The sequence below is a fragment of the Eucyclogobius newberryi genome, unplaced genomic scaffold (assembly GCF_026437365.1).
Source record: "Eucyclogobius newberryi isolate DKJ021-1_F unplaced genomic scaffold, fEucNew1.0.hap1 SCAF_1, whole genome shotgun sequence".
NCBI classification, from domain to species: Eukaryota; Metazoa; Chordata; class Actinopteri; order Gobiiformes; family Gobiidae; genus Eucyclogobius; species Eucyclogobius newberryi.
The window spans coordinates 40394624-40407324 of record NW_027315723.1 but is presented as its reverse complement, the minus strand read 5'-3'; the positions used below and the strand labels follow the sequence as shown (position 1 = coordinate 40407324).

Here is a 12701-nt window from a genome sequence, read left to right as displayed (position 1 = left end):
AGCACTTCAGTTTTGCTCCCACGTCACACTTCCCATACTCGTGATCTCCTGCACATTTACCACATCTTTGCCTCCCTCTACAGACCGCTGCAATATGCCCAAAGCGCTGGCACTTAAAGCAACGCAGGGGCGGTGGAACATATGGCCTAACGTCATGGCACATGAACTCAATGAACACCTTACTAGGCAGGCACCTCCCTTCAAGTGTTACCATTACCGACAAGCTGTCACATCTTATCCCAGACCGGGATAAGATGTGACAGACCGCCTAGCGTCCAGCACCTTAGCTCCAGTCAAATTCTCCTTAACTTCATCCACAGACGTCGCCGTAGGGACACCTACGATAACTCCTCTGACCGTGTTTCTTTCAGCATCAGACACAAGAATGTCCTTTCCACCCAGACGTTTAGTTCCAATCGCCTTCCGTTGCTGAGCCGCGTCCTTGCACACGACCAGCAGCAAGCCATCTCTAAGGACACTCGCACTCTTGATCACTCCCACAGCTACAGTTAGGCTCTTTGACAATGCCACTGAATTCCACTCCTTAAAGGATGCACTATCCTGTGCAAGCTTTATGATCACCTTACAGTCTCTGCTCTCACCCCGGATATCAATAGCTTCACCCTCATCCTGCTGCTCATTCCCAGAACCCTCGGACGAGCTAAGGGACTTTTTACGTTTCCGGGCACGTGCAGCCAGAAAAGGCTGCTCCTCCACGCCTTCCAGAACGTCTTCGACCACCGATCCACTCTCCTCCGCTATCTCCCGTCTTGACGTGGTGACACTACATAGCAGCTACATTCCACCTTTGTTCCTTTGATCCTGTGGCAAGGTATATAAGTGGAGAAATGTATTGTGTTGGAGACTGAGCCGAGGATGAGGAGCAAGAGGATGTTCTAACGCGCTTTGACTTCATGGGCCTAGAAACACCAAAGTGATGGAAGAAGGACTTCTAAAGGATAAAACGACAAAGACGTCCCATGACCTCATGGGCTTTGTAAAACAACAAAGACGTCCCATGACCTCATGGGCTTTGTACTTCCAAAGCACCGAACGTCAAAGAGGGAGAGGAAGATGAAGAAGAGTCTCCCTGGAATAAAGCCGGTTGGTCTCTGAAACAACAACAACTATTCTAGTCACAAAGACATATCATGACCTCATGGGCTTTGTAACACCAAAGCAATGGAAGGAGTTCTTTTACGGACTACGACAGTCTGAGGACTACAAAAAGTCTGAGGAATAAAGTCTAGCGGTAATGCAACAATTGGATGCCAACCGCCATAAAACAACAACAACAACAACAACAACAACAACAGCATTGTGCCCGTTATCAAGAGTCATGTGGTCGGCCTTTGGCAGGAATTTTGGAGCCACTGTGTTACTGGACGGCATCTCTATCACATACAGGGTAGTGTGGGTCCTTGCGGGTCTATGGGCAGGAACGCGTGGGAGGAAAGGGCCTTCGCCCGCATGAGGATTGGCCAAACTGGACTCAATTGGTCACTGAGTAGGATAGGCAAACATCCGACCGGTCTGTGTGGTCACTGTCGGGTGCCAGAGACTGTCGAGCATGTGCTGATTTGCTGTGAGGCTTATGATAGAGAAAGGGCCGGGTTGGCCTTGTGGTTTCGGAATAATGGGCGGGAGTTCAATCTGCGGAACGTTCTGGCGATCCAGTCACAGGGTTTGTGTCAGGCTGTGGTTGCTTACTTATGTAGCACAGGGCTGGGTAAACGTTTATAGAGGTGGGGGGTGTTGGAGACTGAGCCGAGGATGAGGAGCAAGAGGATGTTCTAACGCGCTTTGACTTCATGGGCCTAGAAACGCCAAAGTGATGGAAGAGGGACTTCTAAAGGATAAAACGACAACGAAAAGTCTGAGGAATAAAGTCTGGCGGTAATGCAACAATTGGATGCCAACCGCCATAAAACAACAACAACAACAACAACAGCATTGTCTGTATGTACTTTTGAGCCTAAATAAAGCTAATAAAAGCACCTCGTATATTCTAGTCTTTTCTGATCAACCATGGCCTTCAGTAATGCTCTGGTAGGCACTCCCGAGCACTGACTTCTACAAACCCAGAACTAGCACCTTACAGTCCGCACAGTCCGGAGTTATCTCTCCAACAATATTAGACAATCAAAAACAATCCACGGTGTTACAATTGATGGGACGGAACACAAAATTGCCGCTATGCAGATGATGTTCTATTATATTTGAACCAGAAATTTCCATTCCCAATGTGAGGCATTTTCTTCAGAATATTGGTCCAATGTCCGCGTACAAATGAAACGTAAAAAAATGGAAAATTTTCTCTTTCTGGCGACCCCCTTTTGACCTATAGAAAGACCCATCAATTTAAACAATGTTGGAGAAAAACTATACTCCTCTTTTCTCTACTAAAAAACAAGACCTTGAAAATTTGACATTTCTACCATTTGTTCTACTATAAAAATGTATGTTTCGCCCAGATTTCTATATACCAGACTCTCCCAATTTCCATCCCCAACCAGCTGTTTGATGAGTGGAATATAAATCAATCCCAAGATTTTTATGGCAAGGCAAGAAACCTCATATCTGATTAAAAACTCCACAGCTGTAAAAGAAAAGGGAAATTGGGGTTTGCCATGTCTAAAAAATGTCTTTATTTCAGCTCAAATCAGAGCATTTCTGTACTGGTGTGATCCAAAGCATGAAGCTCTAAGGAAAAATATTGAGATTAATGTTGTAATGTTTGGATCCTGCACAGGCCTTACTGGCAGATGACGAACAATTGAGTCATTTGGAGGAAGTTAAGAATCCCTGGGTAAAATCTGTGCTTACAACATGGAAATAACTAATCAAAATGAATGATCTAAACATAGAGGTAAAAATCTGGTTGATTTATGGTCAATGTTTTGGACTTTACGGCACAGATTTGATTTAAACTCTGGATAACAAAAGATGTTTTTATTACCAGCTTGTAAAAGCTAATCACATAAAAAGGTCTGATATGTTGAAAGAATCCTTAAATTTGGAAAAACAGGACTTTTATAGGAGTTATTATAACCAAGACAACAAACAAAGTAATGACCATTATAACCCTCTGACTGAAATTTTATATAAAGCAGACCTTTCAAATCTGTTAAGAAAACGGACCATGCAGCAAGATCCAGCTCCCAATAAAAAACGTATGAGCCAAAACTATCTTTACAAATTATGATTTTTGGTCATATTATGCGTGCCTACATTTTAGAATTACAACTAAATTAGGCCAAACCTCTGCAAAACATACTTTTATAATTTGCTGTGTTATGATATTACCGAGTAGAAACTTCTCTTATCCCAACATAAATACTGGGCTTTGTGGTTGACTCCATTAGAAATCCAATTTGAAAGTGATCCCTCAGTGGTGGTTTTGTCTTTACAGTAAATGTTTCGGACTCACCATCTTTCATTCTTCAAGTGTTTTTTCTTTCTTTTTCTCTATTGCAGGCTCTTCCAACTGGCTGGACTGCTAAAGTTGCCTTTGCTTGAATAAATACCCATTAGTCTACTTCTGGAAGACAAAAAGCATAGCAATGAGACATCATAGTTGTATTTTGGAATGTTTTGGTCAGAAAAGCATTAATACAGTTGTTCCTGAGCCAATACTTTATTATCTGTCTGTTTAAGTACGTACAAAAATGCATACAGTAAATTTAGAAATAATGGGAACCAAAAATGCAGCAAAACAAGATGAGAGATGATTGAAATCAAAACTCGGTGAATGGGAGGATTCCTGAAAGATAAGTCCAAGTGACACACAGATTTACTTGAACTGTGAAAAAGAAAGGAGGGTCTATAAATCAACACCATGTAATTACATTGTTTACAGAAAAAATGTGCAAATAGCATCAAAGAGAAACAAAGTGGACGACATACATGTTGACAACATTTCAAAATTAGTTGAATGTTTAAAGACAGAACATAAGCCTTGCTTTAAAGGTGTACTATGTACATTTTAAGGTGGGGGTCCGCCACCTCCTTGTCTCCATGGATATGTTATTACAGTAGTTTTCTTGGGAATTAAACTTATCTTGCATTTTATTAAATTACAGGTTTTTATTGCTCAAAAACGAGTGATACCAGTTATTTGTTTTGATCCCACACCAAGTAATACTATGACAAGTATGGCTTTATTGATCCAATACAAATACTAATGAATATTCAAATGCTTTGTAGATTTTTCCCTTATTTGTATTTTACATTATCTTTGCTCCAGCCTCCCTTGAACAGCAAAAAATCTCATTGTATTCTAAACAGAGGACACATCAAAAATACTTGTTTTGAAATTACCTCGAAATGTGAAATTGATATGGTTAAAGGGGCACTACGTAACTTTTCCGGCCTAGTCTGTCATCTTGTGTGCTACTGGTGTGCTTTTATATATCACTGGTGAGAAGACCAGATAAATTACATTATATTCTGATTCAAACAGTTTTGAAATGGGGATCGGCTTCACCATTCATTTGACAATTCCCCAAAGAGCTGGGTCGCCTCGCATGGAGCTGGTCTGTAACTTGACCTGCTTGTCTTCGGGCTCTAGGCAAAACAATAAGATGTTTAATAATACTGTTAAGTACAATAAGTAGTTGGTGGACCCTCCAGCAGAAAACATATATATGCTCCTTTAACCAAAACGACTAGCAGCTTTTTTAAAGTTTAATTGGTCTAGTCTGTGCTTGTTGGTCCCAATAGGTAATAAACATGAAACTAAATAGTACCAGAAGACCTTTGCAGCATGGAGTACAATGAGGACTTACATTTAAATAATGTTCTTTTATCAACTGTCTTGTTTTTTTGTTACACTTTCAAATGTTACACATTTCCAAAACACACATGCACATATTCTCCTCATATACAGATTGCTTTATATAAAAAGTGCAATTAAAGATACACATTTCAAAGTATTTAAAGTACTATATTCTCTCTCTCCGGCTGTGATTTATTTGTAGTGGTGTCAGTCTTTCAAAATGGCAGGATTGATGAGACAAAACCTGCTGTGAGTCCATAGTAACATGTCTCCTCTTGTCTGGAGGTTACCACTTTCCCGGGACAGAAACGCCGCACTCGTACCAGCCCACGAACGGGTGGTTTGTCCGGCGGCCGATCACGCCGAAGCTGACCGGCTCCTGTCTGTATGCACGGTAATAACCTGCAACAGAGGAAATGTTAAGGTATTTATTTCAGGAAAGATGATTCTGTGTTATAAGAAAACATCCTCATCATAAATATCATAAGTTATAACTACACACCACCTCTGTGTGGAGATGGCTCCAGCTTCTTGCCAATTATAAGCACAGGTCTGTGCCTAATCTGTTTCTGTACCTAATCTGTGTTGCAATTGCAATGTGTCCCCACCGTGGGACAAATAAAGGTTATCTTATCTTATCTGCTGACGACAGGAAACTCTCCCCCACTGCTCATGTGAAAGATCAAGAATAGAACGATTCTATTAAATTCAGATCACTGATGCTAATAGCAGGAGGAAGGGGAATTTTTGTCTACTTTTTGCAGGGAGAGATTTTGTATTTACAGGAATAGAATTGTGTAATTATTTAACTAATGTATAACAATTGTCACACACTATTGTACTTTTGAAGTGCATGTACAAAAGAAGAAGAAAATAATTGTTTGGATTTCTTCTTAATAAGATTTTATCATTATGAATAAAACATAATGTAATGGACATGTGCCAGCACTAAATAAACTGAAAACGTTTGAAATGTTTGTAATGGTTATAACTTGAGACATTGCAGGGATAGTCGGACAATTGTTTTCCCTTGGTGAAATGCATGTTTAGTGAGGCTAGGTCCTCATGCTTCTTTTCATGTGTTTAATGTATTGTTTTGTTTAGATCTTTTGTAACACTGCGAAGAAAAGGACAAAATGTTGAATTGTGTTTTGTTTTATTCACTCATCTCCACAAGGAGAGTCAGTATTACTTGTTTTCCAGAAATAGTATATATATTATGTTATAAAAACATGAAATAGGGAAGTCTCCACAAAATAGGTCAAGTTCAAGTCATTTAAAGGGGCTGTAGCTACATTCTGTGCAGCTGTAAAAGCATCTATTCAGGTGAAAATGAGTCCATTGTGCTCTGTCTGCATCTAATCATAGAGAGATTTAGCAGGAAGGGCACTGTTCACATGCTAGTTGTTGTTAACGTTACCGTGATGACAAAACTTGCTCTGGTCTTTGAAAATTGTGAAAAAAATGATACATGTGGACTTCTGCAAAGAGTTTAACTAGTTCTATTCTTCACATTTTTAAGACAGAAACTTTTTTAAACTAATCTCATGACTACAATCTAATTAAAAAAATATATCAAAATAAGATCAGTAAATAATAAATGAAATAAACAAGAAATTGATTTAAATTAAATTAATCATTGTGTGTTTTCCGTTTGAGTAGTTAAAGGTTATTACTTTATTTGTGGTTGGAAAAACAGCCTACTGTAATTCAGCAGACTTATCTGGGTGTATTTGACGACTTAAAGCTGAGTCTGAGTCTGAACCGTAATGATGAAAGTAATAATGGTGCTGTAATTAGGAAAGTGTCTGCTAATATAAAGCACATTCATTTGGACATAACCCACCCACACAGAGATGGAGACGTCGGTTTTGCTGGACTGCTGGAAAAACAGCTGCATTGCTTTACTCCAATACAACAATTACAATTTCATATTATTTCATATATTCCCATGCAGCTCTCAAGAATCAAGACTATTTAAACTTAATTCTATGTAAAATAAAATCCATGACAGTAATATTGTCTTGTTTTGTCTGTTCCAGGATTGACTCAATGTTACTGACGTGGTCACTCTTGTGCGTAGCGACAGTTGGTTTACCTTGAGCGGAGGGCAGCGTGTTGGACAGGTGGACGGGGCCTGTCCTCCCATTCCTGTACGAGTCCACAAACTGACAGTGGTCCTCACCCTGTCCCAGCGTGTCCCCTATACTGTAGAAGGGCTCTGAGGAAGACGCACATTACAGGAATGGTCAGTACTGGCAGTATTTTGAAATTACAAATAGTCAGAAAGTCTCTATAGGATTAAATGCAACGTTCGGCCATTAAATGAAGATAAGTTTGTCATCTTAAGTTCGGGAGCAGGACCACGCCCCTTCCTGCGGCTACACTACTTAATCATCCAGATCACATATATCTGTGTTCTTGATCTTCGTGCCCCTCCCCCCCCTCTTTTAAACTGTTCTAATTATTCTAATTTATCTCCTAGATGGGGGTATCGATGCCCGGGAGCCTTCAGCCCTTATCGCAAGAAGCCCAAAAACGGCATCAACTTCGTACATTTGTGTTGTTCATGTTTCTCCCCTGCCAATAAACGCCTTGCATCGTATCTGGGGTTGTGGTCCTTGCTAGTGAACACAAAGGTTTGGCAGTTTGCATTAATGACGTCAATGTAGCAGTTTGAGAAAATTGTAAATACAAATGTCAGGCATTATTATTCAATCAACGTTATATTCTTGGAGATTTAATTATGAAATGCATTGGTCAGGGCCTTTTTCCATCACCATGTTTACGATCCTTTGTGACAGAGATTATAAACAGCAAACATACAGGAGAATACGCTTATATACCACACACTGACGATAATATTTACTACATGTACTCGGCTGTCATCTAACCTTGAGCATGAACAGACACTTAACAAGGTCCCTGTACCTCTGAGGCTGTCTCCCATGAAGATCTTGTACCGGAGGGAGTTGCACAGGACCACACCAACAAACTTCCTGTACCACGTGCGCTTGACGTACTGACTTCCTTTACATGAGCTGTGGGCAGAGTTATACTTGAAGCTGAACGGGATCCAGATCGGCTCTCCACCTGGTCAAGACAAAACAGCAACGTTGAATCATCCATCCATCCATCCATCCATTTTCTCCCGCTTATCCGGGGCCGGGTCGCGGGGGCAGCAGTCTGAGCAGGGACTCCCAGACTTCCTCCTCCCCAGACACTTCCTCCAACTCCTCCGGGGGGATCCCGAGGCGTTCCCAGGCCAGCCGGGAGACATAGTCTCTCCAGCGTGTCCTGGGTTTTCCCCGGGGCCTCTTCCCGGTGGGACATGCCTGAAACACCTCCCGAGGGAGGCGCCCAGGAGGCATCCGGAACAGATGCCCGAGCCACCTCAGCGGGCTCCTCTCGACGTGGAGGAGCAGCAGCTCTACTCCGAGCTCCCCCCGTATGGCCGAGCTCCTCACCTTATCTCTAAGGGAGCGCCCAGCCACACGGCGGAGGAAACTCATTTCGACCGCTTGTATCCGCGATCTTGTTCTTTCGGTCACTACCCAAAGCTCATGACCATAGGTGAGGGTAGGAACGTAGACCGACCGGTAAATAGAGAGCTTTGCCTTTCGGCTCAGCTCCCTCTTTACCACAACGGTCCGATGCAGCGACTGCATCACTGCAGCCGCTGCACCGATCCGCCTGTCGATCTCACGCTCCATCCTTCCCTCACTCGTGAACAAGACCCCGAGATACTTGAACTCCTCCACTTGGGGCAAGGACTCCCCACCCACCTGGAGAGGGCAAGCCACCTTTTTCCGGTCGAGAACCATGGCCTCGGATTTGGAGGTGCTGATTCTCATCCCAGCCGCTTCACACTCGGCTGCAAACCGTCCCAGTGCATGCATACAGGGACCGGACAGCCCTGAGCAAAGGGCCCCGGACCCCGTACTCCCGGAGCACCCCCCAAAGGACACCCAGAGGGACACGGTCGAAAGCCTTCTCCAGATCCACAAGGCACATGTGGACTGGTTGGGCAAACTCCCATGAACCCTCGAGCACCCGATGGAGGGTATAGAGCTGGTCCAGTGTTCCACGACCGGGACGAAAACCACTCTGCTCCTCCTGAATCCGAGGTTCGACTATCGGTCGGATTCTCCTCTCCAGTACCTTGGAATAGACCTTACCCGGGAGGCTGAGGAGTGTGATCCCTCTGTAGTTGGAACACACGCTCCGGTCCCACTTCTTGAACAGAGGGACCACCACCCCGGTCTGCCAGTCCAGAGGCACGGTCCCCGAACGCCACGCGATGTTGCAGAGACGTGTCAACCAAGACAGTCCTACAACATCCAGATACTTTAGGTACTCAGGGCGGATCTCATTCACCCCCGGATCCCTGCCACCAAGGAGTTTGCGAACAACCTCAGTGACTTCAGCTTGGGTGATGGATGAGCCACCCTCTGAGTCCCCGGTCTCTACTTCCTCTTCGGAAGACGTGACTGAGGGACGCGACCCTCTCGTTCACTGGGGTGAACTCCAACACGTGGCGGCTGAGCTGAGGGGCTATAAGCAAGCCCACACCAGCCCGCCGCGTCTCCCCGCGGGCAACACCAGAGAAGTGGAGCGTCAAGCCCCTCTCGAGGAGATGGGTTCCAGAGCCCAAACTGTGCGTGGAGGTGAGGCCGACTATATCTAGTCGGTATCGCTCAACCTCCTGCACAAGCTCAGACATTCCATGTCCCCAGAGTTAGTCTCTGTGTCTGGAGATCTGGTTGCCGAGGCTTATGGATCCTCCTGCGGGTGGTGGGCCCACGGGAGGGCGGCCCCACGTCGCTCTCTCGGGCTGTGCCCGGCCGGGGTAAGACCCGGCCACCAGGCGCTCGCCATCGAGCACCCATCCCAGGCCTGGCTCCAGGATGGGGCCCCGGTGACGCTGATCCGGGCGACGTAAACGGCCTTGTTCTTGTCATCATAAGAGGCTTCTGAACTGATCTTTGTCTGACCCGTCACCTAGGACCTGTTTGCCTTGGGAGACCCTACCAGGGGCTTGAAGCCCCCGACCCCCCTCCACCACATTAAGGTGTCGGTTCAAGGTGTCGGTTCAAGGAGAGGAACGTTTTTATTGGTAACACTTCCTAATAACTACAATTGTATAAGCTTTAATAAAGCATCAACAAAGACTAAATTCTTATTGAACAATTTGTTTACTAAGAATGATTCAGGCTTTGTAACTATTCAATTAAAACCCTCCTTAATGAAGTAGTCATTAAGATTTAATAATTGAACTGAATATTTAATATGTTTAAATCTAGGTTAAAAACATCTCTTTTTGGCTGTGCATATATTTTCAGATTCTTTATATATTTTAATGTGACTTTGTGTTTTTAAATTCTTTATGTTGTCAAGTTTTTTGTACTTTTATTTATTTTGTGGTTGTGAATTGTTTTGTATGAACGGTGCTATACAAATAAAACTTGATAGATCTTGATTGATTTGGTCACTGTGAATTAAGCCTTTGTTCAATAATCTAATTAAATAGTAACTATTTTTAAGTGGTGCAACTTTATTATTTTGTTGTTTTTCATGAAGATAAATCAAAAGTTAAAAAATAAAGCGTGCAATAATAAAAAGCAGTACAAAAATGTCAATAATTAGAAGATTTATGATATTGCTAAATAAACACACATTTATAAACTGAGTATAAGTCCATGCACATTATAGTATCTTATGTCTATATTCCTGTTTTGTTTCCATAGTAGAATTTGTATTACCGTAATCAATTATTAAAAGGATGGCATTAAAATGAAGGACGTGGTGTATGAACTTACCAGGCGGCCGCTCGATGAGCAGGGGATCGTCTGAAAAAAGAACAAAATATGAAGGAATGCAATCATTTGAGCAGGGAGGAAGAGCAGACAGAGCTGATGTAAAAGCCATAACGTGGATAATGCACTGTGCAGCTGGAAGCCTCCTTCTACTGAGACCTCTTTTCATCTGAACGTCCTGAACGCTAATCAAAATGAACAACTGTGACAAGTAGTAGCATTTCATAACGGTGGAGAAGGCCCGCACAGACAAGCAACTTAAGGGTATGTGAAAAGAGCGGTTAAACTAAATGCGCTCCCCACACTATATTTTTCTGGCCCTCAGGCTCTCTGCTGAAGCCCCCCTTGGCCACAAGTGGTAATTTGTCCTGTAACTTTGAGAAAATACTATACAATCATAAATGTTTTGGTGTGGACAGAGTTTATATTGAGGTTCCAAGACAAGAAAGTGCAGGTGAAAGTTAAATATAAATGCACTGACCTGTGAAAAAATACATCTGACTGGCCTGTGTGGCCCTTTACCTCGTTTATGTTTCAATATGACCCTTGATCAAAAATGTTTGGACAGCCCCGGGTTAAACTATAGAAATGATTAAAGAAACACTGTATTCTTGTGTCTAAAGCTCGCTCGCGCAAGACGCAGACGTAGAACAATGTAACTGTCAAACCTGAGTCTGATTCTAGGGTCTCAGGGGTCTCGAAAATATTTGAGGAGCAGTATCACTGTATCTTTATTGTTGCAAAATAATAACTATGCTTTGGTTGCCAACTTTCCAACTTTGGATCGTCTACTATCTTATCTTTTCTTGTTTTTTCTTTCCACCCTTAGTATTTTGCAGACTTTGTTAAAAACACTGAATAGCAATAACAACACTCCCTGTGACATTTATCCCCAGTGGAAAAAGCTGCCTGACTTTTCGCCTGAGCTGGAGTGAATGGAGCAGTGCGGTTTGGAGTTACCTGATTCAGTGACATAGGTGAGAGTTTCGCTGAACGGGCCCAGGCCAAACACATTCTTGGCCTGCACTTTGAAGTAGTACCTGCATGGAAACACAAGCACAGCACTGGATTAACGGAGGGATTCAAGCCATTGTCTAATGGGGCTGTTATGATGGCAGTGTTGTGATGAGAGCAATGATGAGCAGAGCAGATGGGGCTGATGAGGATGTGAGGGGGAAAATGTGACTGCTTGAAGTCTAAAATAAACGTATGACTTTGTGTTTTGGCCAGAGGTGGTAGAATTCATCTGGTTAGCCACACAGCTTCTCATGTTATTCTATATAAAGAAAGTACTGCTCCATAGAGGTTTGATTTCCTCCTATTGAACTAAAGGTGAAAAGGGTTTTGCAACGTGGCAAAGTCAGTATCAGAATTTCTTTAGCAAACGGAGAAAGGTTATAATATAATCTCTTCTGCTACTGTGCTCGCTTCTGTTTTGAGAAATATGGATATGCCAAAAAGCCACAGCAACTGGAAACTCTAAAATTGTCCATGTTACTAAATTTAGAATAAGTCAGAGTAAAAAAGAAGTGATCCAATGATGTCAACTAAGAAACAAAAGTATTTAGTGAAATACTAGACAAGTAGTGATTCTACTGTCATTTCCAGAGAACTGTGAAAGCACATAATTTAACAGCCAATTCATTTGGCAAAACTTGCAAATAATTGTTCCTTAAAATTAGGGATGTTAAGATTATTTGGTTAATTGATAAACGTGATTATTCAGGTCAAAACAAAATCGGATGAACTAAAAAAATAAAATACCCGTATTTTGCGGAGTATAAGTCGCACCAGCCAAAAAAATGCATATTAGAGAAGAAAAAACATATATAAGTTGCACTGGAGTATGAAATAAGGTTGCAAGTGTGAAAATAACAAATAATATCACATATAAATCACTCCGGAGTATAAGTATAAGTATAAGTCGCACCCCGGCCAAAACTATGAAAAAAGGTACTACTTAAAGCCCGGAAAATACGCTAGTGAGAGTTGTAGGCAGCAACAATGAGAGATTTCAGTACAAAATATTCTCAACAAAAGTCGAACTACATGTGTCTTTTTAATGTGACACTTTTTCACTCAGAAAGTTTGACATTAAAGGTGGAATG

At 42.4% G+C, this 12701-nt stretch overlaps 1 protein-coding gene across 1 annotated transcript in view; it reads right to left on the bottom strand.

The window, feature by feature from the left end:
• Window positions 1–3618: 3618 nt before the first annotated feature.
• fndc1 (fibronectin type III domain containing 1) overlaps window positions 3619–12701 on the bottom strand; it is a 74040-nt gene continuing 64957 nt past the window's right edge. The window contains exons 18-22 of the mRNA XM_072446426.1: window positions 11554–11633; window positions 10597–10626; window positions 7709–7870; window positions 6876–6998; window positions 3619–5179 (exon numbers count right to left, since the gene is read on the bottom strand). Coding sequence (XP_072302527.1) covers window positions 5064–5179; window positions 6876–6998; window positions 7709–7870; window positions 10597–10626; window positions 11554–11633 — 511 coding nt within the window. The 3' untranslated portion in view covers window positions 3619–5063. The remainder of the gene's footprint in view (window positions 5180–6875; window positions 6999–7708; window positions 7871–10596; window positions 10627–11553; window positions 11634–12701) is intronic.